The sequence below is a fragment of the Sparus aurata genome, chromosome 20 (assembly GCF_900880675.1).
Source record: "Sparus aurata chromosome 20, fSpaAur1.1, whole genome shotgun sequence".
In the NCBI taxonomy this organism is placed as follows: domain Eukaryota; kingdom Metazoa; phylum Chordata; class Actinopteri; order Spariformes; family Sparidae; genus Sparus; species Sparus aurata.
The window spans coordinates 5,511,319-5,533,519 of NC_044206.1; the positions used below are offsets into that span (position 1 = coordinate 5,511,319).

At 42.3% G+C, this 22,201-nt stretch overlaps 1 protein-coding gene across 1 annotated transcript in view; it reads right to left on the bottom strand.

The window, feature by feature from the left end:
- myo15b (myosin XVB) overlaps positions 1 to 19,576 on the bottom strand; it is a 46,354-nt gene extending 26,778 nt beyond the window's left edge. The window contains exons 1-19 of the mRNA XM_030401386.1: positions 17,492 to 19,576; positions 17,173 to 17,349; positions 13,202 to 13,266; positions 13,051 to 13,114; positions 8,118 to 8,231; positions 7,845 to 8,006; positions 7,645 to 7,758; positions 7,510 to 7,568; positions 7,138 to 7,261; positions 6,942 to 7,037; positions 5,879 to 6,010; positions 5,298 to 5,423; positions 5,137 to 5,214; positions 4,139 to 4,287; positions 3,619 to 3,664; positions 3,400 to 3,524; positions 2,851 to 2,965; positions 2,589 to 2,764; positions 1,514 to 1,607 (exon numbers count right to left, since the gene is read on the bottom strand). Of these exons, the coding sequence (XP_030257246.1) occupies positions 1,514 to 1,607; positions 2,589 to 2,764; positions 2,851 to 2,965; positions 3,400 to 3,524; positions 3,619 to 3,664; positions 4,139 to 4,287; positions 5,137 to 5,214; positions 5,298 to 5,423; positions 5,879 to 6,010; positions 6,942 to 7,037; positions 7,138 to 7,261; positions 7,510 to 7,568; positions 7,645 to 7,758; positions 7,845 to 8,006; positions 8,118 to 8,231; positions 13,051 to 13,114; positions 13,202 to 13,266; positions 17,173 to 17,349; positions 17,492 to 19,561 (4,086 nt within the window). The 5' untranslated portion in view covers positions 19,562 to 19,576. The remainder of the gene's footprint in view (positions 1 to 1,513; positions 1,608 to 2,588; positions 2,765 to 2,850; positions 2,966 to 3,399; positions 3,525 to 3,618; positions 3,665 to 4,138; positions 4,288 to 5,136; positions 5,215 to 5,297; positions 5,424 to 5,878; positions 6,011 to 6,941; positions 7,038 to 7,137; positions 7,262 to 7,509; positions 7,569 to 7,644; positions 7,759 to 7,844; positions 8,007 to 8,117; positions 8,232 to 13,050; positions 13,115 to 13,201; positions 13,267 to 17,172; positions 17,350 to 17,491) is intronic.
- Between the last annotated feature and the right edge of the window lie 2,625 nt (positions 19,577 to 22,201).

The following is a 22,201-nucleotide window of genomic DNA, read 5'->3' on the forward strand; positions in this document are numbered from 1 at the left end:
TGACATTTTATGAAGGGGCTGTAATACTGCTGAGGAATAAATATGTACGGGAACACATTGTATATAATCACACTCAAGTCAACAGTCACACATGTACTACTCCAGCTTTCATTTCTCTTTGTTTGAGCATACAGAGTCCAAATCCTACAAAAGAAAATCCTTCGAAAATCTTGATCTTAAAAAACCTCCTGTAAACTTCCATTCAAATCAAACACACTCCACATTTCTAAATGAATAGAAAATGATAAAACAAATTCGAATAGCCTACACCAAGCGAACCACTCACATAACATCCAAGTAAATATATTGAAATGATTCATACAATCAATAAAGTCCTTAATCCGTGTAGCATAATGCGGTCGGGCAACAACATGAAGTTCACTCAACATTAGATATCTGTTTCTGAGGTTTCTGTCTCAACACGACGAAGGTGAACTCAAGTTGCGTTCAGAAATGACGTTCAATTCGATGGCAACACTTTTCTCTGGAATCTGTGTCCTCTGCGTTCGGTAGACAGAACACACAGTTGTTGACAGTTTTCATTTGGACGATTTATTCAGGAGGAGATCCACTCAAAACTGTTCGATGCAAGCTCTGTTGATTATCACACACAAGACACAGTTTCTCTGACGCTATGAAATCATTGAAGTAACATGTTGGCTTCTTGTTAACGTGTTAGCAAACATTTGCTTCTTCACACATCCAGCAAGACACAGAGCAACATTAGCATGTTTGTGCCCAGCTAATATGAGAGATGTCGCATTCCACTGTATTAAAAAAAGACATCTCCCCAACAGAAAAGTGCAAAGGAACAGTCACCAAGCTGGACTAAACCATCATAAACACAAACCACAGCAGTACGGTGGCGCCAACAGCGATCGATCTGTTTTGCTACCTGGTGCTGAGCAGATAATGCACAGTGGCTTTAATAAGGGCTTTTTCGCTACATTAAAAAGAAACCAGCTGGTGCTTGAGAAAGGGCTCATACATTTCCGATCTGTTAAACCAACACTGTAAAAGCTGGAGAGCTGAGGGGAACTGAAACATTAATGGAAATTATCTGCATGACTCGAAAGTCATCTAGAGAAAAAAAGAAAAAAAGAAAAAAAAAACATTTATAATAATAATATTGGTGAAAATATGAATGGCATTCATTGAGGGTAAAAAAATGTCCATAGATGGAAATCGTGTAAACAGACCACTGACACAGTACAAGTAGCTCCATAGCTGAAGCCACCTGAGAGAAAATAAGAGAGAAAGAGGATCTCAGTAAAGAAACGACACTTTGACCCCAAACGTGAACGTCAGAGCGTTATCGCTGAGAGGGCATGGCCATATGTTTCCTATTCCACCTCATAGGCCGGTGAGTTAAGCTGCTGGTGTTGTGTAAGAGAGATGTGAAGCAAAGATTTATAGCACAATAAAGTCAGCAAACAGAGGGTTGCTAAGACACCCAATCAAGAACAAGGAGTGTGGATCTCTCTCTCTCTCTCTCTCTCATATCTCTCTCTACCTTCCTCCAATGGCGTCTCTTGATGGTGTTCCTGGTTATCATCATCACCGCCCAGAATTGGGTGAACGACTGCCTGAGGCGCTTGTAGTACTTCCTAGAAGAAGAGAGGGGGCAGCGACACACAGTGCAGAGTATATCACTGTCTGACCTGATGGCAACCTGCAGGTGAAAAGTAACTCCCCTCTTTTCCCTCTGTTCCTCTCTCATTCATCCTTCACTATACGGACACATTTTCACCACTTGATCTCCATGGGTTCTGTTTCTGTGAGGAAACTGGGTACAGCAGCATGTGGAGACTCTCCGTCTCTCAGTTGAAGTGAATGAAAGTGTTATTGTACTTTAGTTTTGAGGTACGGCGCTCACATTTCATCTAACGTTTTAGTTGTTCTCCAGCATCTTGTGCTCCGGGTATTTTGGACTGAAGACCTTTAATTTAACATCCTTATTAGGACACATTAGGGCTTCCTGTGCATCAAAGAATTTAAACTGAACAAATTATTAATTTCTCTTCTACGCCGTCATGAATCGACCACAGAGTTGTGGAGTATTGAACTACATGACATTAAAATATCATTTTGACGATATTTTTGCAGCAGCTTACTTGTATTTTAAATACATTCATATGTTGAATATCTTGAATTTTCATATATCCATATTAATCACTGCAATTGCTCAACAAATGTTCAGAGATGTTGTTGCATGCTATTTTATAAGTTACCTGGCTAACTGAGTTATCCTCCTTTCTCTTTTCTTCTATCTCTCTATCTCTCTCTTCTCTTCTTGTCTTTCTTCCTTTCCCTGTTTAATTTCTTCTTTCCTTCTATCATTCATTGTTTTCATTCTTCCTCTCTCCATAGTTCCTTCTTCCCCTTTACTTTACAGTATAATTTGGGTTTCAGGACTTGTAAAACAGTATTTCCTGCACTGTATTATGGTATTTTGTCATTAAAAAAGGTGAATAGAATTAAGAAAAATAAGCTGAACAAAAAAAGGGAAAAATCCCATCAGAGAACATTCATGCTACATCTGAGCTGACAGTCATTAATGATGACTCTTATGTCTCTGCTCCCCCTACCTGGCCTGGTGTCCCCTGATGTGGCTCTGGATGACGATGGCTTTCTGTTTGAAGAACTTGAAGTTCCTCCTGCACAGGAAGCCTCTTATGTTCCTCTGGATGGTGACGGCAGCCCAGGTCTGGGTGCTGCTCCACTTCTCCTCCAGCTGCTGGTACAGAAGCTCCTTGAGGAACACCTACCACAGATACACACACACACACATATTAAAACATGCTGACACGCGCAGTCAAAATCAGTGTCACAAACTGGGCATGGAGGCACCTTGGTGAGTCCCAGCTGGTACTGTCCCTCCTCGGTACAGAACATGTCCAGCAGAGCCACCGTCTGCTCTCTGTCTGACGCCACAGGGAGGCGCTGGGTCAGCAGCACCCCGTATCTGAAACAAAACACTTTCTTTAACCTTGTGTTTATCCAAATTTGTGTTAATTTCCGGAGATGAATGAATTTATCTTGATGAAAATTATCCGGTGTATTTAGGTTGTTTTTGAGAATGAGTGATTTGAGGTAAAAAGAAATATATATATATATATTCATGGTTATTAGTTTGATTACTGTAACTATTCTACACTATCTAAATGAATACGTGTACATGAAACACGTCAAGGAAATATCTAAATAAACCTTAAAGAAGTGATGTGATCAGGGGTGGGCAGACCGACAATTTAAGACAGAAGACGAACATGAAGGCGTCCAAAAACTGCTCCAATCTTCACAGAACATCACTGATTGCAATGTGATTGTGATGAAATAAAATTGTGATGTTCTCTTTTGGTCAGATCGCCCACCCCCGCCCATGTGTGTCTGCAGTACCTCTCAATGAAGTAGGAGTAATGTATTCGTATGGGGAAACCCTCCTTCCTGATGTGGATGGTCTCCAGCATCCCAGCATGCCTCAGCTGACCTGACACATAGTCAATGTCAAAGATCCCGGGAAGCTAACAGAGGACACGCGACACACAGTACACGGTCGTACGCTGATGCCTGATGTTACGGTAATGGTCATCATCAGTGTGAAGTGCCGGACATTACCTTGACGTAGTTTGGCTTCAGGCAACGGACAAAAGTGGTTTTGCATCTGAGAGTTAAAGAACATTGACACAGATTATTTATCAGGGAACATGATCAACTTTAGACCTACATGTATCTAAAGAGAGGCTAAGCAACATGTTTTATAGAGCTGGGTTCAGAAAAGAGGCATTACCAACTTCAGTACTAACCAGAACAGGTTTGTGGTTGATGTGTTTCCATCAAACATCCTGATTTAAAGGATTCACACCTGTATGATGTGCCACTGTGGAGTCTCTGGTAGAACTTCTTTCAGCGATGATTCGCGCCAAATGGAAACATCGCGAACTCGGACCAACTATTTTTATTCTCGTATTTCTTTCCATGACATTTCTCATATTTCGCCCGACAAACCACAGCGGTCTGATTTTAAAACACATGTGGTGAAACTGAATACCTTCAAGTGACACTCTTGGACTTCACGCTAACCCATAACTTTGGTAACGGCGGCTCAGAATCAGTCAGCCTGCTCGGTGTGTTTTACCTCTCCAGGCGGGTGGTGAGTTCGGTCAGGGACTGAAGGAAGTGTGAAGCAGCAGTGGAGGGCTGCTGGCGGAGACCCTTCCCTCTCCATCCCAGCTCTCTCTGCTGGATGTAACCATCCTGAACCTTCCGGAACAGCTCAGACACCATCTGGCAAACGTTGTCGTGTGAGGAAAACACGCACATTCACAGGTGAACGGTCAAAACGTGTTAAAATTCAATGGATGTGGTTTTGGAGAAAAAAATATAAATCATATTGGGGCGCATTAACGTCAAAACTGATCATTATGACTTCTGTTTTTCCCAATTATAACATTACAAAAAAATCTCATAAATGCAGTGCATCTATGAGAGATCTGACACACAGCACATTAAGGGAAGGCAGGTTTATTTATTTATTTTACACATTAAAGTGGGTTCTGTTCTATTGGTCTTAATCATTTGCTTCCATAATGCCATTTAGCCATTAAGTCACATCCTCGGAGGCAGTTTATCACATTACATGCAGCTTCCTCTGGAGCCACAAAAGGATTTATATTGCTTTTCCCATATGCAGTAGTGCTATATAAGACCTGTAAACACACTTTATTGTGTACATTTGGTGGAGATACCCTTTCAGAAAATGCATATAACAAACAAAAAAGACACAAGAAAAAATACTATTGCAGTTCATACACAGCATACAGTAATGTTGTATTTCTGTTCACATTTGAATCTGTGTCTATATTTGTACTTTTAGCATGTTTTAATCTCCCACCTCTGTTTATCTGTCTACTGTCTCAAGAGTCCTTTAATTTGTTAGTTACCTGTAAAGCACTTGAACTGCACTAAACTCAAAGACACTACAGTTTGAATGACTGATACAAAAACTTGTGTAATTTGACAACATAATGTGATCAAAAGCTTCAAGTTCAATCGAGGCTTCTCTGCAGCCACTATGCAGATTTTGCAAAAGGCTCATCTCAGCACCCTGTACGCATCACAGGGCAGTCAGTTCACCTTTAAACGACTCCTGGCAAAAAGCTCCACCACTTCTGTCCTGAACTGGTCGTGGTTCTTATTCAGGAAATTGTGAACCTGGGAAAAGAGTATTTTTAATGGTAAAAATACAAATGCTGCTGCTGCTGCTGCTGCACATAGCAGTGTGCTGTGCTCAATACCTGATAAGTGACAGCTCCAGCATAGTGATAGACAGTGAAGACTGGCAGTGGGTTCTTGGGCTTGGCATAGTAGGGACTGTTCCCATGGTGATAGTGGCACTTCTGGAGGAAGGTATGGTCTGTGGCCTGATGGGAAAAAAAACATATAAACGATAGCAAAAAGACACATACCTTTACTACACACACGATCAGCTGTAGAACAACATGGTAACAGTGTGTCATCATTTTTTTTTAATGTGTCAGTTCAGGTTTTTTTAATGGCACACTGTCAAATAAACAAAGCTGTTGAAAATGATATATTGTATCTAATAAATCATCACAATACTGACCACAGTTTGTGCATGTGTGTGTGTGTGTGTGTGTGTGTGTGTGTGTGTGTGTGCATGTGTTCTGCAAAGTGAGGACCGGAACAGGTTCTTAGCCATCAGAGTAAAAGTGAGGACTTACGGCTGGCAATAGGGGTTAGGCATTTAGGTGTGATGATTAAAGTGAGGTTAAGGGGCTAGTGAATGCATTATGTCACTGAGGATCCTCACAGTTACAGAAGTAGCGTGTGTGTGTGTGTGTGTGTGTGTGTGTACCTGAGGGAGGCAGGTCTGGTCGTCCAGTATGCGGAGGATGCCGTGTGGTCTGGAGGAGATCAGCTCCAGACAGGAGTGGAAGTCCTTGACAGGCATGGGATACCACTGGATCTGTTCTGTACTGTACTCCTCCTGCAGGACGCACACACACACACACACAGTAATATAGCAGACTACACTCAGCTTGAGTGTTTGAAGGCATTTACTCAAGCTGCTCTTTGGCCAGATCTCATTTTCAAGTTTTATCATGATAGCATTTGCCAATTATTTAATGGAGATGGAGCATGGTTGCTCACAATTTATTCACAACTACCATTTACCTAACCGTTTAACCATTTAACTAACCATTTATTAATCATTTCAAAACCACTTAATAACTACTGGGACTTCAGGTTATGAAAAATCTCTTTGCCTATCATTATAAGTCAAGTCTTTAAGTAAGGTCATTACTTGTTATACGCTTTGAGGAGAAATAATTTTCTCACTTTCTAATAAGTCCAAAATGATTACTGTGTACATGTCATTTATAAAGGTAATAAGTCTAACTTGAACATAAACAATCATCTCTGCAGTTATGAGCACAAGACAAGTTATGAGTCATGGGTTTCTAACATTAAACAACCTGGTTTTTTTTATATTTTTCTTATTTGTGTGTGGATAATACAGAACAGGATAATGACTGAGTTTTAGAGGTGTTGCGTTTTTTTTTTTTTTTGTTTGTTTTTTTGACAGTGTCAGGCTAGCCCCATCCAAATGTAATCTTTAGCTCAGTGGCCTAAGCAATAATAATAGTGTTAGTCGTGGTTGTGTTCCTACATCATCAGCCAATTTTGCTGGCTAGATCCTCATGAATGAATGATACATTATACAAACCGCTCTAAGAAAAGGATGAGTGTCCTGTCACCATGGAAAACACTGGTTCCAGGGAATTATCAAATGACTCATCAACTACTGATAAAGCCATTTGTCACAGCTCATAGACTATTTATAATAAGAGACGTAATAGAACGATGCACTCTCGGGCTCAGTTGATCTACATGGACCTTGTGTACTATCGACCGACCTGCTCCTGGGAGATCACTGCCTTGTTGACGAAGTGCTGCAGCTGCTCATTGGCAAAGTTGATACACAGCTGCTCAAAGCTGTTCACTCCGAGGTCCTGCGGGAGAACACAGGAGCTGTGACGTCGCATCCAACACCCAGAGCGATCACTCTGTTGTTTTCAAGTTTTCAGATCTCAGTCCACACGGAACACCAACCTCAAACCCGTAGATGTCCACTATACCCACAGTGCTGTCCATCTCTGTGGGACTGAGCCAGTCATTGATCTGCTCCAGCAACCAGTCAAACAGCACCGAATATAAGGCTTTGGCTATGGCATCTCTGCAAAAGATATCACAACGAGGAGCACCTTTAAAGTTAAAACAAATGCACGCCACTAAATCTACACATCTAGATCACTCCATGGTCATCAGGGATACTACTTAGCATGTGAGAAGCATTGGAGGAACTTCTACAAAGCATGATGGATGGACGGATCTCTTAGCGCTAGGCTAGGATTATTTTGCTTTGAAGGACTTTTCTGCTATTTGCACATCCAGCCACACCAACATTTGAGGACATTTTCTCACCTAGATTCTATGGCACTTTCCACAGACAGAGGGCAGTAGATCCTGTCATAGGTCGTCTCCTAAGGACGAGAAAGCCAATCAGCTCGCACGTGTGCAGAAATAGGGATGATGACGGGTGCACGAGAGGCTACTGACTGTGACTCTGTGAGTGATGACGGTCTGCAGTGCCTCGGAGGGAATCTGCAGCAAACAGCCAACCCTCCTGGCCTCGGCTTCGCTGAAGATACGAGCCACCTCAAACGACTCACTCTGAAGCGAAAAAACCAAGTGATGTATGATATCAGAGTCTGATCAGTCTAATTCTCACTCTCTCTCTCTCTTTTACGCACACGCACCTCATATGAGCTGAAGCACATGTTGCCAAGCTGCAGGATAGAGGAGAGGATGGCCCAGACGGTGGAGATCTGATCAGCATGCAGACCGATGGTCTCAAAGCACTGAACCAAAAGCTGGAAGTCTTGCTTGTCTTGCTTCCCCTTCAGTTCACAGAAACCACCCTAGAGAGAAAAACTAAATGTGACATGTATAATAGAAAAAGAGCAAGAGAAAATATTATTAAAAAAAAAACAGAGGTGAGAGTAGTCTGTGTTCATTGGTGTGTGATGTACTTGGTTCAGGTAGTAATAGGTCTCGGCTCCTTGCAGGTAGAGCTCCTGTTTGTCCCAGTCGTTCAAACCTGCCAGCAGCTCATAGAACACGTGGTAGCTCCTCTCCTCATTGGCCTACGGAGGAAATGAGACAAGACCTCCGGTGACACTGAATGAGTACATGACTTCTGATGACCGTCTACTTACAGCATAAATTAGCTTACCAGAAACAACAGCTTAATGAAAAATACCGCTGTGCACACATTAGTGGCTTACTTACACTCCACACTATTATAAAGAATGAATAATTTAGGCTCTGTAATCCATTCAAGGAAAGGTTGACCCAAAAATGACAATTCAGTCATTATCTCCTCACACCCATGGAAAGTCAGTTGAAGTTCCGTAGTCCAAAGCACATTTCTGGACCTTCACAGCAAAACAGCGTTGCAGCATTCTCCTAAACAGCTGAAGTATCTTGAAACACAACATGGCACCATACAGCATGCTCCAAGTCTCCAGAGGCCACAAGATCCCAAATTGTAAGCAGAAATCTTTACTATGGCCGCTCAGCTAAAACCGTTAGCGTGCACCCCGTCAGCGCACATACTCCACTTAACAAAGGGGGTGTAGATAACGTCTTTTCAAAACAATATGGGTTGGCTACTGGAGACTTTGATTATGTCAAGTCCTGGCTACTTCAGTTGTTTGGAAGAATGCTACTACGCTGTTTTGCTGTGAAGCTCCAGAAATGTTTTGAGGACTGCAAACCTTCCTTCCACTTTACATCGGCAGATAACGACTGAAGTTTCATTTCTGGGTGGACTTTTTCTTTATTCAGGCACAGTGTTGCTTTGAGCTAAAAGCAAACAACATGCCAACACGCTCATAATGACATTGTTAAACATTAACATGTCGATGTTTAACAATTAATGTCAGTCAGGTCTTCAGTTTGGTCATAAACTGTTGGACAAATTGAAACTAAATTCTGACCACGTTATGGCACTACCGGTATAGTAAGCTGACAAATACAGCTATGGCCATGTATATTGCAGAGAAAGAAACAGAAATGTAACAACTTTCATGACAATCCATATTTATCAAGACATTTCAAAACACATCAACCTACTGGTGGCACTTGACGAACAGTTAGAGGGTCACCAATGACAATGGACATACTTAATTCATTAAGATAAAACTTTGATCTGTTGGTGGTGCTGAATGGAAAGTCATCACAAAAGGTAATCAGGAGTAACACTCTGGGGATCTTGAACATCTGTACCAAATGTTATGGCAATCCCTCTTAACCTTTGTCACATTACCTCAGTCAAGACAGAGAGAGAGATTTCATGGCAGTCTGTCGAACATTTTCCATGATATTTCAGTCTGGAAAGTGATGGACAGAACAATCAAGCAAAATGCCAATCACAAAGTTGTTTAGACACGACAAATTGTACAGCAGAACGCTGTACCATTGGTGCAAAAGACAATGTGATGTGTGTAAACTGTTTGAATCTGATTAAATTTGCTTCTTCAGCAGGTGGAACATCATGGATTCCTTTATGATGTCTGTTGAAAGCACACAGCACACCTAACTCAATATTCTCACCTGAAAGACAACCCTGGACTTCTCAAGGAGATATTTAGACAAAGAGGTCCCTACAACGACCCCACTGTCAACCAAGATGAGAAACAGTTGACAAATAAAACAGCTGCAACAGATTCCATTAGTAGGAGCAACACAAGGAAGACACTGTTCTTCAGAGAATAGCATTAGGTTGACTCACTGGAGAATGTGGATGTGGAGGTACTTGCCAAAGCGGCTGGAGTTGTTATTGAGGATTGTCTTGGCATTCCCAAAACTCTCCAGGATGGGAAAGACCTCCATCGGCTGGTCAAGGTGGAGAAAGACAGAAATGAAATCAAGACAGGCATGGTGGGAGGACTGGAGGATAGACCTGCCAGCCCTTTGCTTTGTTCCTAACTGATCAAACTGTACATCAGTGAAGGTGCTCCCCTGTGATTTCCACACTGAATTACCTGTCGCAGGTTGTCGTTTCTGCCCTGATACATGGAGCTGAGGTAGTGGACTATCAGCTTGGTAGCTTCAGTCTTCCCTGAACCACTCTGCCCACTACACAGGAAATATAGATTACCTGAAATATGACATCTTCTTAAAAGTAATTTTGTACATATGATGCATGTATTAGGTAACTGATAGAGAGATGACATGCTACAAGGTTCCTTGTCTTTTTGCAAACCAGGGGTGCTGTGGCTCAGTGGTCGCACCTTAACCCCTAAGCTACCAAGGCATCCCCTTAAATACTTCTACAATGATGCTAGCAGCTCTGTGAAGCTGTGATGTGCTCAGTTACATGCTAATATTTGCATGTTAACATGGCTATAATACAAGATGCTGACGTTTAACAGGGTCCTTGTTGAGTTGCCTCATTAATGCAAATGGTGGAACACTTGAGTTCTGTTTACATGTGCTATAAATATGCTGTTAGCCAGTAATTTAGCCAACAATGTGTAAGTCTGTCTCTCAGTACATCTTCAGCCTCAACTATATTAGTTTCTACTGACAATGGACGTCTTTAAGGTCTCTCACACATGTTTTGTTGAATTTTTATTGAAGGCTTTATTGAAAGTGGATTAATCTACATGCAATAGCGTGAGGGTCATCATGAGAATTTTGCTTAGAAATACTTTTGCATTCCTTTGCAATAACTTTTGCGTTACCTCGAACTACCTTTTTCCTTTTGTTTCTTCTGAGCCGCGTTATTATGGATCAAACTCACAAACCTCTTCAGCCTCCCCCGCAGTAACTGTTTGTTCAGTGGTTGTCTGGTGTTAATGTATTGTGCTTGCGGTTTGTAAAAAATAACCAGCGGTGGACCTGATCCGTTGCTCCCCTGGTAAGCACAGCAACCCTTTGGCTGTCGCAGCTTCATGTCTCTGGGCTCGCCAGGTGGAGCAGGCAGGCTTGGTGGGTGGAGCAGCAACAGGGCAGCCCGGCAACAGCCTGCCTGTCCACTTTACCTAACAAGCCCAGAGACACTCTGACAGTGATGAGCAGCTATGGAGGATGAGTAACCCCAACAAGAGCAGCAGAAGACTAGGGGAGAGGCCAGAGAGGTCACTTTATTAGATCCATAATTACACAGCGCAGAAGGAAAAGAAGGAAAAACATTATTGTGATGTAGCTCAGCAAGGTTACCCAAAAATGATTGCGAGGAAACTAGAAAACAAGCAAGGTAAGCCAAGACTAGTCCTAAAAAACATTTCACCATGACCCTTAGGGGGCTTTATACAATAGTGTTCCTAAGCGATGTGTTTTTAATTGATTTTGGACTACGAAGATATATCAGGCACTGATACGCACACAATACTTGTTAGTAAACACATTCATTGGTCGCCTGAAGAAAATGATCAGAATAAGAGGGCATATAATTAAAAAAAAATATGTGGCTGTCTAAATTATGAATGACGGAACGGAGCATTTGTTTTTTAAACCTAAGGCAGGAAAGAAAAAAAAAAGAGTTTTGCGAAACTACATAGAAATATACCATAGAATTGATGAAGTTTGTGTATTTGTTAGTACCTTATTATGATGCACTGCTCCTGTGATGAGGCTTGAGACTGACTGAAAGCAGTGTCAGCTATGGCATACACATGGCTGAGGCAGAGAACAACAGAAACCATCACTCATGGTGAAATTATGAAATTAATTCAGAGACACTTGCTGCCTGTTATAACAATATGTACTGTAAGAGAAAGCAGAATAATGTACAGCAGTGTGAGGGGTGTTTGCTCACGGTGGGTTTCTATGCTGCTCGTTGCCCTGGTATTTCTGTCTGAGCTCCTCTGTGTAGATGTTAAGGGGCTTGAAGGGGTTAATAGACAGCAGCATGTTTCCAATGTAAGTCTAGAAAAAAAGAAAACACCACAGATGTATAAGCTCACTGAAACAAAATTAGATGTGAAGGGAATAAAAATATCTGAAATTTAATTTAGCAAAGAAGACAGTTTAAAGGGTAAGTGTGGAGGTTGATTCTCAATCTTGGGAGCACATATATATCATTTATCACCAGAGTAACCGAAATCTGTTGCTCTTTGCTAGCTATTCTTGACTGTAGCTAGCTTCCATTAGCTACTTCACCATGGCACTATTTGCTGATTCGAGTTTGACTGGACCACAACATAACTCTACAGTCTAGCTGCCTCCCAGTGGACATGAGACTAGGACTGAAAACAGCATCTGAGACCAACGGATGCCAGTTTGAAGACAGGGGATACCATACAGAGGTGATTTACAGCAGCTCTGACCAGGACTTAGACTCCTTGGATGAGAAGACATGTCAGGCAGAGAAAGGAGAGCGGTGAAGCAACAGAGCATGTAGAGCCGGTATATCTTCACATCTTACCTGAGGATTTATTTCAACCACACCAGACGTGGCCGTGGAAAGACAAACCAAGTTTGTTTTGGTGGGTTTATTTTGAAGTGTGTTTAAGGATGAGCAAGGAAATTAAGTTTGCCTTTGTTTGCTAAAAGAGAGAAACTTGAATTTGGAAGGTGTGGAGTCCATTATTTTTTACTTAGTAAGGGAAATAGATGGATTATGGCGAAGCTATGGTGAGCTGGTGAAACAAAGCAAACTCGCCATGGCATACATCTCCCAGTTTATGCTACCTCACCTCTTGTAGTCTAAAGTGGTTTAAGATATAGGACAGACTGGGGCTGACTGGTTAGCATGCCAACTTCTGTAGACATGTCAATCAATCACAATCAACAATCAGCCACAGAGGGACACAAAGCACTGCTTTTGAGCATTGTGCAAAGTTTCTCTTTAAGCATTAAGCTATCATCCATCTTTATTTAACTATTTTCTAGTGAGTTTTTATTCTAACCGCTTTAAAAGGCTTAAGAGAGCATGAGGTCAGTCATGTAACTTACATAAATACAGTCACGGTGGAACCTCTTCTTCAGATTCAGAAGGACAGAGCTCTCGCACACCTCTCTGAGAACGTTGGACAACAGGAAAAGGTGCATATTTATACTGTGCTGTGGGTACCGTGTGTGTCTGTGTGTGTGTGTGTGAACTCACTCAAGCTGAGACAGATCCTCCACCTCATCAACCTCTATCAGTCTCTTGCTGCCGGGCATCACCACCTGAAGAACAGACATGAGTCAAATCCGTAGTCCCACCACGCTCCATTTGCTCCTATCTTCTCTCCACAGCAACCTTCTTCTCCAGCAAACCATTGAATTCATTTCTGTCAGTATAGTTAAAGCCCTATGCGAGAGTCCTTTATGGTTTAACATGTGTCTGGTTTATGCACTCCACTGCTGCCAATGGTCTGGTCCACTCATTTCCTCTTCTCAGCAGGTAACCAATCCACTGTGGAGCAGGGTGATAGCTGATATTCTGCAATCTCATAGCTGTGTGTGGCAGCGTGTTGTATGCTCTATTGTATCTGAAATGAATAAACCAGCAGCAAGTCTTTTATGTCCTATTGTCTTGTGTGCACACCGCTGTAAGCGACGAAGGAGATCTGATAAACTGACACGCCAACCCTTAGCTTAATCCACCTTAGATTAACTTTTCTGAATTTAAAGTTTGTCTCTTTAGTGTAAATGTGGTTTAGAGTTAAATGCATCTTGATATACTAGCGTAAGGAATTAGTCAAATGGCAAGTAGTGACACAGTTACTTCCAGGTAGAAAACTGGTCGGTGATTTTTATTGTGGAGGTATGTGAAATCATCAAACTTGTTTAAAGTAGCATTCTGTAGTTTTGGGGAGTAAATGTTTATAAGAAGAGAAAGATCTTCATAGACTGTTTTTTTATGCCTTAAAAAACTGAGGGAAGAGGGAGTGTAGTACATGAATATAGTACCTTTCTAGCTTCAAACTGTTTTCCAGATCTTGCTTTCCTCTGAGAACAGCTTGATTATTCAGTAATGGAATAAATAAATAAATAAATAAATAAATATCTGAGTTTGTATTATTACCTCATTAATATTGTAAATATTAAAAAAATTGAATTTCTTGTCCAAAACTACATAGTGCCACTTTAATTCTGGTGAAATTTTAAGCCATAACTATAACATTTAAGAATACATAGTAACACATTTGGGTCCGACCTATCAGACGTCAACATACTGACCAGCAGAATCAAACAAGCGACCTTCCAATTACAAGATCCTGGCTCTACCCCTGAGCCACAGCCGCCCAGTTACACACAACAGTTTGCAAACTTGTATATCTCTCAACACATGAGATCACAACTCCCTTTCATTGATACAATATAAAACATGCTCCAGTGTTGTGTTGAAGTCTGTTACCCAATCATTTTATGTTCCGTTTCTGTTAGAATTAAGTTTTCTGCATTAGCACGCAGTGATGCAGGTTTGGGTTGGTAGATGGCACACATATTAATCGGAAACAGTCTTAAGCACAACATCAGCTAAAAACACATCACAGAAATAAAGCATAAACTGTAATTTAACTACCTTGTTTTATTAGTTCTGATTAAATACTCTGAAAATTACACAACAAGTATAATAATTCATGGTCATTTTAAGCTTAATAAAATTGAAAGTCAAACACGTTTTATTTATGTATTGTAAATGACCTCTCGTGGCCCGTCCGTAGCGCCTTAACAGCCCACCAGTGGGCAGCAGCCAACACTTTGGGAATCACTGAAGTACTATGTTCTTTAGTCTGTGGCTCAACAGGTAAATTAAGTGTCCAACCAATCGTTAGAAAAAGGGCCATTTCAGAGTGCAGGTTTTTGACGTATAAAGACGGACTAGTGAGTAGATGAGTCTCCGTGTTCGCTGCATGTTTGAGTGGTGTGAATCTTTGGCATTCTCACAATTCGATTTGTTTCTAAATCTGGGGTGTAAGATTCAATCCAGAACAAATGTTCTTTTCCGGATTTGAAATCAATGCTTGATTGTATTAATAGAAAGGAGGCACTATTTTGAAAAATGAGGAGGTGTGCTCTGCTGTGTAATTAACGTTGTAACTCCAGCAGTGAGAACAGCCTCTCTGATGCACTGTTTGCTCTTGGGGGTCCATCGTTGTACAAAGGCACTGAGCAGAAGCTTTTTAGACGAAGGAGACAAAGCAATGAGTTATTTTCTTCACCTCAGATTTTGATTAAGTTATTTAATGTGTGTGTTGGTCAGCTGGACTCTTCTGTTAATCCTTTTATTGTTTTCTGGTACGCTGCACCGCTCCGTTAACATTAGTTTCTGGTTGATGGTGTAAAAAGCATTCATGACCATACGCCACGTTTTTCTTGCAAAATAATTATCCAGTCACCAGATAAAATAAACACTTGCAACTGCTACATTTTTTTAAGATGAACTTCAAGATAACTCTAGCATGTTCTGCGCTACCCTCGCAGTTCAGTTCCACCAAGTGCAATAATGCGTACTTATTTCCAGGTTTCAGGATTGCTGCGGCATGCTGTATCAGGGATAATGTTCAAGGCAGTCTTTCCCTGCTAATAACATGCAAACACATGGCGGAATGTGTAATCAGTTGATCAGTAAAGTGTTCATTCTGTCCTTCCAACATTGACTCACAGCAAGTTATCTAGACAACTATTAGCCATTTTGCTATTACAAGTGGTATGGAAGTGAATGAAAAAGATGATTCTTTGGGCCAAGTGCCAACAGGTCAAACACAGACACTCTGAGCCGTTAAGGTTCAGGTCTTCCACTGCAGGAAGTTATTGAAATGTATCATAAGTTATATCCATTGTCACTGATTCTGCATATTGGATCCCCTATGACCCCTCAGTTGGAGGCCCTGGAACTATATTTGGGCACTGCCCAGGAGCTGATGATGAACACAAGCTCCAGGTACTTACAGTGGTCGCTGCCAGTCATGAGTAGTTAAGCAGCTGAATCATCACATCAGAACAAGGTAGACAACAACAGACACAACCATAGTAAATCACAGTCAAACCACTGCAACTGTGTCAATCAGGAAAATGATACTTTTAAGGGCATGCACACCCACATGACGTGGACATGCAAAGTTTTACACATTAGTACAACTGGAGAAAATCTCCAGTGAAAGTAACTTAATGTCTTTAAGTTCTTTTTTTTAACTGTTCACTAAGAAAAAAGAGTTGGATGATATAAGAGCCTTAAGTATGCTTTCTTCGGCATAATTCATCTAGGGTCAACATGACTGTGATGTTTTCTCTCATTAGACCTCATCTGAGGACAAACACAAACTGTGTGTGTGTGTGTGTGTTTGTATTGCTATGCTTGTGAGGACCCACCTTTGACATCCCATCTTTCTTGTGAGGACAGTTTTACTTGTGAGGACATTTTGCCTGGTCCTCACAAAATGCTAAAATGAGCTGTTTGTTTGTGTGTGCGTGCGTGTGTGTGTGTGTGAGAGAGAGAGAGAGCAGTGCCTTTAACAAGAGGGACAATGGAGAAAGCTTGTTTGGCAAGAGAAGTTGGACAGACGACGCCATGAAGAGAGAGGTGAAGACCAGGGATTTGATTTCTCAGCATGTGTCAGAAGTATATAGGACACAGCCAAATAGACCAGAGAACATTTGAAAAAGATCAAATAGGTTTATAAAAAAAAAATCTCATTGAGTCATCCCTTAGAATCAACTGCTGACAACATTGTCAACTTTATAGATTTACAGTAGAAATTTGCTTGCCTGGTCCCAAGAAATCAATTGAATTGATTTTAGTATCAACTTTGTAAGAAAGATATCTCCCCAAAAAATAAACGTATAATCTAGAGATGTAATTTTTCCAATCTACTGATGCTGAATGAAGAGATAAGAGCTCATTGGATATGGATGAAAATAACAGAAAAACCCAAAGTTCAGAATTGGTTCTGGAGTCTTAGCAGGGCGCATATTGTTTCCTTTGCTACAGATTATGTATACAGTCAATACATTGTCTGTTGCAGAGTGAATATAAACTGTACATTCAATCAAGAGGCAAAAAGAGTTGAATTAAGCTAAGGTGAAATTTGCTTTGTGACATAATTATGCCTTTTTGTAGTAATTACTAATAATTACTAGCAATACCTGTGTGCTGGCTAGTCGACTCTCTAGCATCTCCTGGGTGGGGTCCTCTGATTCCCAGGGACCCCTGCCATTGTGGGCAGGAACAGTCCTGGCCTGGCCCCCATCATCATAGACTGTCCACTTGGTCAGCTTCTCCACTGTCTGGTGGGGCAACAGGTTCTCAGCCCGCAGCCAGTCCTGAACCACACACACACACAACGACACACCAAGGACCTCAAAATAATCATTGGATCACACTGATTCAACTGAAACTCCAGAGATGGTCCCGCAAGTTTTCATTCACATGATTTCTATAAAACCACCAAAAGTACACACATACCTGAGGGTCTCCACTCATCCGTGGGTTCCCAGCCCAGTGCACCTCTGGCTGGGGGATGCTATATATACCACCCTCCCCCATTAGCTGGGCCACTTCCCTGTCTGCCTCCTCTTCATACAAGGACCGGACACCTGTCAACGCTGAACTTGCCTCCCCATTTGGAAAGGGCTGAGTCGTGGGCCTGGGCAATCCAGCTGCAGTCTCTCTCTCCGGGTCTGGTCTGTTGGCTCGAGCCGCTCCACCAGCCATTGTTCCTCCTGATAAGGACATCTTGGCCAGGTTGATCTGAGAGGGGTCCAGTTTCCTTCTTGCAGCCTGCAGCACACTGACTCCATCTTGATTTTCTAGGCCAGCTCTCCTGTTTCTATCCACAGTGTTGGATGATCCTTCTTGTGGACCACTGGACCCCGGGCTCCTCTCTGCCACATCTCCACCTGAAGTTAACACTCCTGGCAAGGGCTTCTTGATGGACTTCAGGAGGCTGAGATCCGGTTTGACAGGGAGCACCAGCCTAGCACCTGGTTTTGGAGGTTTGGGCTCCAATGTTATGACTTCCCCAGGCGATCCAGTGGTACTTAACAGAGTAGAAGGTCCAGGAGCGGCCTGGGGCAGCTCGACTGCCTTTGCCTTGCCCAGTCTGTTCATTCTGGGAAGCACTACAGCATATTTGGCCTCTACCTCCTTCTCACCAGCGAGGACGGCTTCCTCCCCTCCCTCCCCTGATTTTCCCTGTAGGTTGGCTTTCTCCTTGTCCTCAGAGGAGTTCTTATTTTTCTTTTTCCCCAGGTTGCTTTTACTGGCAACTGTCATGGCCATTCTGTGTTTGAAGATATTGCCCTTAGATTTTCTGGCACCTTGTTTCTGTTTTATCGCGTGAAGGGAGAGCCAGCGGGAGACCCCGATTGCTTTACTCCAGGCAGAAAGCTTCTTTCTCAAGTTTAATCCCCTTGGGACGTTCTTCTGAATCCAACCAGACACTCGGCGCAGAGTCGTCATTCCCTTTCTGCGTGCTACCAAGCGTTCCTTGGGTTTGTTGGACCCCCCATCAAGGACCTCACACTCTGATGTTTCCTCGTCGGGCTTTACAAGCATTTTGTTTGCTTTTTGTTTGAGAGATACCATCTTGGCCTTCCCCAAGAGGAAGCTCTTTGGCTGCCCTTTGACAACGCTCTCAGTGTCCTGTTCCTCCTCAGGCTCCAGAATGGCTTTAAGGTCTTTACCTTTGGCTGTGAGGAGCATCATTTTGTTTTGGCCTTTAATGGCTTTGGTCAGTGTTGGTTCATCGTCCTCCTCCTCTTCCTCAGCCTCAGGGTCAGCTGAAGCAGCTTCTAAGAGAGCTTTTTTCTCTTGAATATTTTTTGCTTTGTTTGCTAACTTGGTCTTGCCTTTTGCTGTCTCTGCCTTGTTGAGGGAAAGACCTTTTGGTGGTTGAGCCTCCTCTGTTGCAGAGCTGGGGTTCTCCTCTTTAACTGCCTTCTTTTTGTTCTTTTTTTCTTCCTTGGCTTTTTGTTTGGCTTCCTTTTCTAACCTCTGCCTCTCCGCTTTGGCCCTCTGTTTCTCAGCCTTTTCCGCCTGCTTATCTGCCTTTGTTTTTTTAAACATCTTGGATTTCGACCCCTGCGATGGCTTCGAGGGACGTGGCGTCCGTCTGGGCCGTCTGCAGGCTTTATCCACTCTTGGCTTTTCAGACTTGTCCTCCTGGGTTATCTCTCGGTCCTCACCCCCATCACTGGTCGCTGCCTCAGATTCTTCACTTTCCTTCTTTTTTTCCTCTTCCTCCTCACTTGATGCGACCGATTCAATCTCAGAGTCACTTCTGGATTTGGCTTCCTCTGACAGCTCTTTGTCCGACTCCTCGTTTGCTGTCTGTCTGTCTGTACCTCTTTGGATGTGTGAAGCCTCAGACTCCTCCTCACTGCTCTCTTCACTGCCCTGGGTCTCAGCTGGCTCTCTGTTACTTCTCCGCTCCTCCTCCTTCTCATCACTGCTGGTTTCCTGCCCCGTCACCTCCACTGAGCTCTCTGCGTCGCTCTCTGATTCATCCTCCTCCTCTTCCTCACTCTCTGACATTTTGTAATTTCTCTTGTTTCCAGGCTTGATTCCCCCTTGTTTGGTTTGACGTGTTTTTGGTGAAGGTTTAAGTTTGGTGGTCTTGCTTGTGTCGCCTGTGATCTTGCCATCTTTGTCACGTTGAAGTTGTGATCTCACAGTTATCCCATTTCCTAATGTCCTCCCTCCTTGTTTCTGTGGTCCATTTTGTTCTGTGTCTCCCTTTTTACTCAGATTTTCTTTATTCTTTCTATTACTTTTTACATCTGTCTCTCTGTCCTCCAGAGTTGGTGAATTCTCTGTACTTTTTTGTTTTCCTTTATGCACTTTAGAAGGCGGCTGAGATGCTTTGGAACCATTCTGTCTCACGTTTTTCTGTAGATTTCCTTTTTTCGCTGCCTCTGCCCTCTGTCCTTGTGGCATTTGTTCTACCTTGAGACTTGACCGGTGACATTGTGATCAGTACTTCGGTATTGGAATTACCTAGAGAATGACAAAACCGCATAAAATGTTTTTTCTTTGTAATTATAGATCATATTTGCAAAGAAATCAATAGACATTCTGATTTTAGTAGAGAGCACATGGAAATGTAAATCTATGAAAAACACACTATGATAGATAAGTTAACCTCTCAATAAAATGAAAAAAAAAAAACAACTGTAAGTTGAGTATCACATCTTTCAAACTCAGTGAAACCAGGTCCTCAGCTCAACCTGTCAGCATTTAGCCCAGGTTTCACACTTGAAGTCGCTGACCCTTGTTCGGAGGCTAACGACACCCAGGTCAGACCTAGTTTAGCCACAACTGACCTCATTGTTTTGTTTGAAAGCTGCAATAGACCTCTACCAAGACAAACCCAACAGTACATCAATATAGTGAACCAGGGCAAAAAAATGTTTGCAAAGTTGCTTTGAACCTTTTCCATGCTGAATTAAATTAGACTCTTTTGTTCGTTTTGTGGCAGCAAAAATCAGCAATTATCTGCAGGTTAAATCTAAACTGCAGTGAAAGGCTATCTTTAGATCCATCTGAATGTAATTGTATAGCCTGCACACCTTGGGGGTAGAGCAAAATATAGCTTACCAGGCTTCTCAGGTGAAACCCAGGCATGGCTGGGGGGCTGCAAAATGCTCCGACTTGTCCTCAAGAGCTGGTGTCACTGATACGAACAAGCACCATGCTCAAGAGGGGAGCTGAGGGGAAGCTACACACCAATATCCCACCCACTGACATAATACACAAAGGCGCACAACCACATATGCAATAGACACAATGAGGAAAGGTTTGTGTGCGCTTTATTCACACTCTCACACACATACACACACACACAATGCCCCTTTTGACAAAGGTGAGCCAGCGTGCACACACACCCACACACACACAGAGTGGCACAGTGAAGTACCTTATGAATAATACAGCTCTATCTGGCAGGTCATGCAGCTCTGCTGGCATTCATATAGCCAGCTGGTGAATGCTTGGGAGGAAAGGTGAGAGGAGCTGCCTGGATGGATCAACAATAGGTGGTGATGGAGGAGAGAGGAAGGCACAGAGGAGAGAGGAGGGTTCATTACCTGGCTTTTTCCTCTGGGAGAGGGAGATTCTGTCAGTGAGTGCTGGAATGCTGGCCTCACTTATACATTGCCAATATCTCGGTGTAGGCCGTAAGTATTTAGACAGTGACTGTATTTAGTATCTCTCTCTCATCTCAGCTGTGCTTCAGGAAATATCTTGAAACTTGAAAATGACTGTGTGTGTGTGTGTGTAAAAACTTATATTTTCTTTTTGAATTTTTTTTTTTGATTGAACACAAAGGCAAAATCTAAAAATTAAGAAAGAGAAAGATTCAAACATTTTTCTTTTTCATATTCCCACGCTACACTTAACCTTTGAAAGCAAATACTAAAGAGTTTATGCCCAAGGGACAGTTGTCACTTTTTTTTTTCCACAGTGTGAGATGAGATCATTGCTATGAATCTCGTGTGTGAAGTCTGGAGTTGGAAGTCAGGGCATGTTTAGCTCAGCTTAGTGTACAGACAGAGGCAGGAGCAATCTGCTAGCATGGTTCTGTCAACAACCTGAATATAAAATGGGGAAAGGAAATTCTATAACACTCAATACAAAACACCCAGGTATTCAGGCACCATTTTCTAGCTCATTTAACATCTTCAGGTTGCATATGATGATGTCTCATCGTGCAGGGTCATCCTCTAACAGAGCTGCTGCTGTTAGCTCACTAAGCCTCAGCCAGGTCCTCGGGGAGCTCAGGTTGCTGCAAAACCACCTTGGCTCAAGGCAATTAGTGGACAAAGCAACTCATTCCATAATGGATGACCAAAACTCTTGGCTGTGCATGTATGACAACTGATCCCTCTTTTATCCACTTCACCAGAGATGGCCCTTCTGCTGCGGCTCATAAACACCAAGATTATAGCTCGACTGTCAGAAGAAAAAACAGAGGCGGAGATGTTTTGGAATAAGATCAGACAGGCCAAAATGATGGGCTGGGAGTCGAAATGTTATGCCTTTTTTCAGATTTCAGTGGAGCATAGTCTCTGAAACAACATTTATACTGTCAACGATTTCTGCGTAATAGAGAAGCCATGAATGATGTGGTGAATGTGAGATGTTAGTGTGCTGAGAAAATGAAAACAGACACATTCA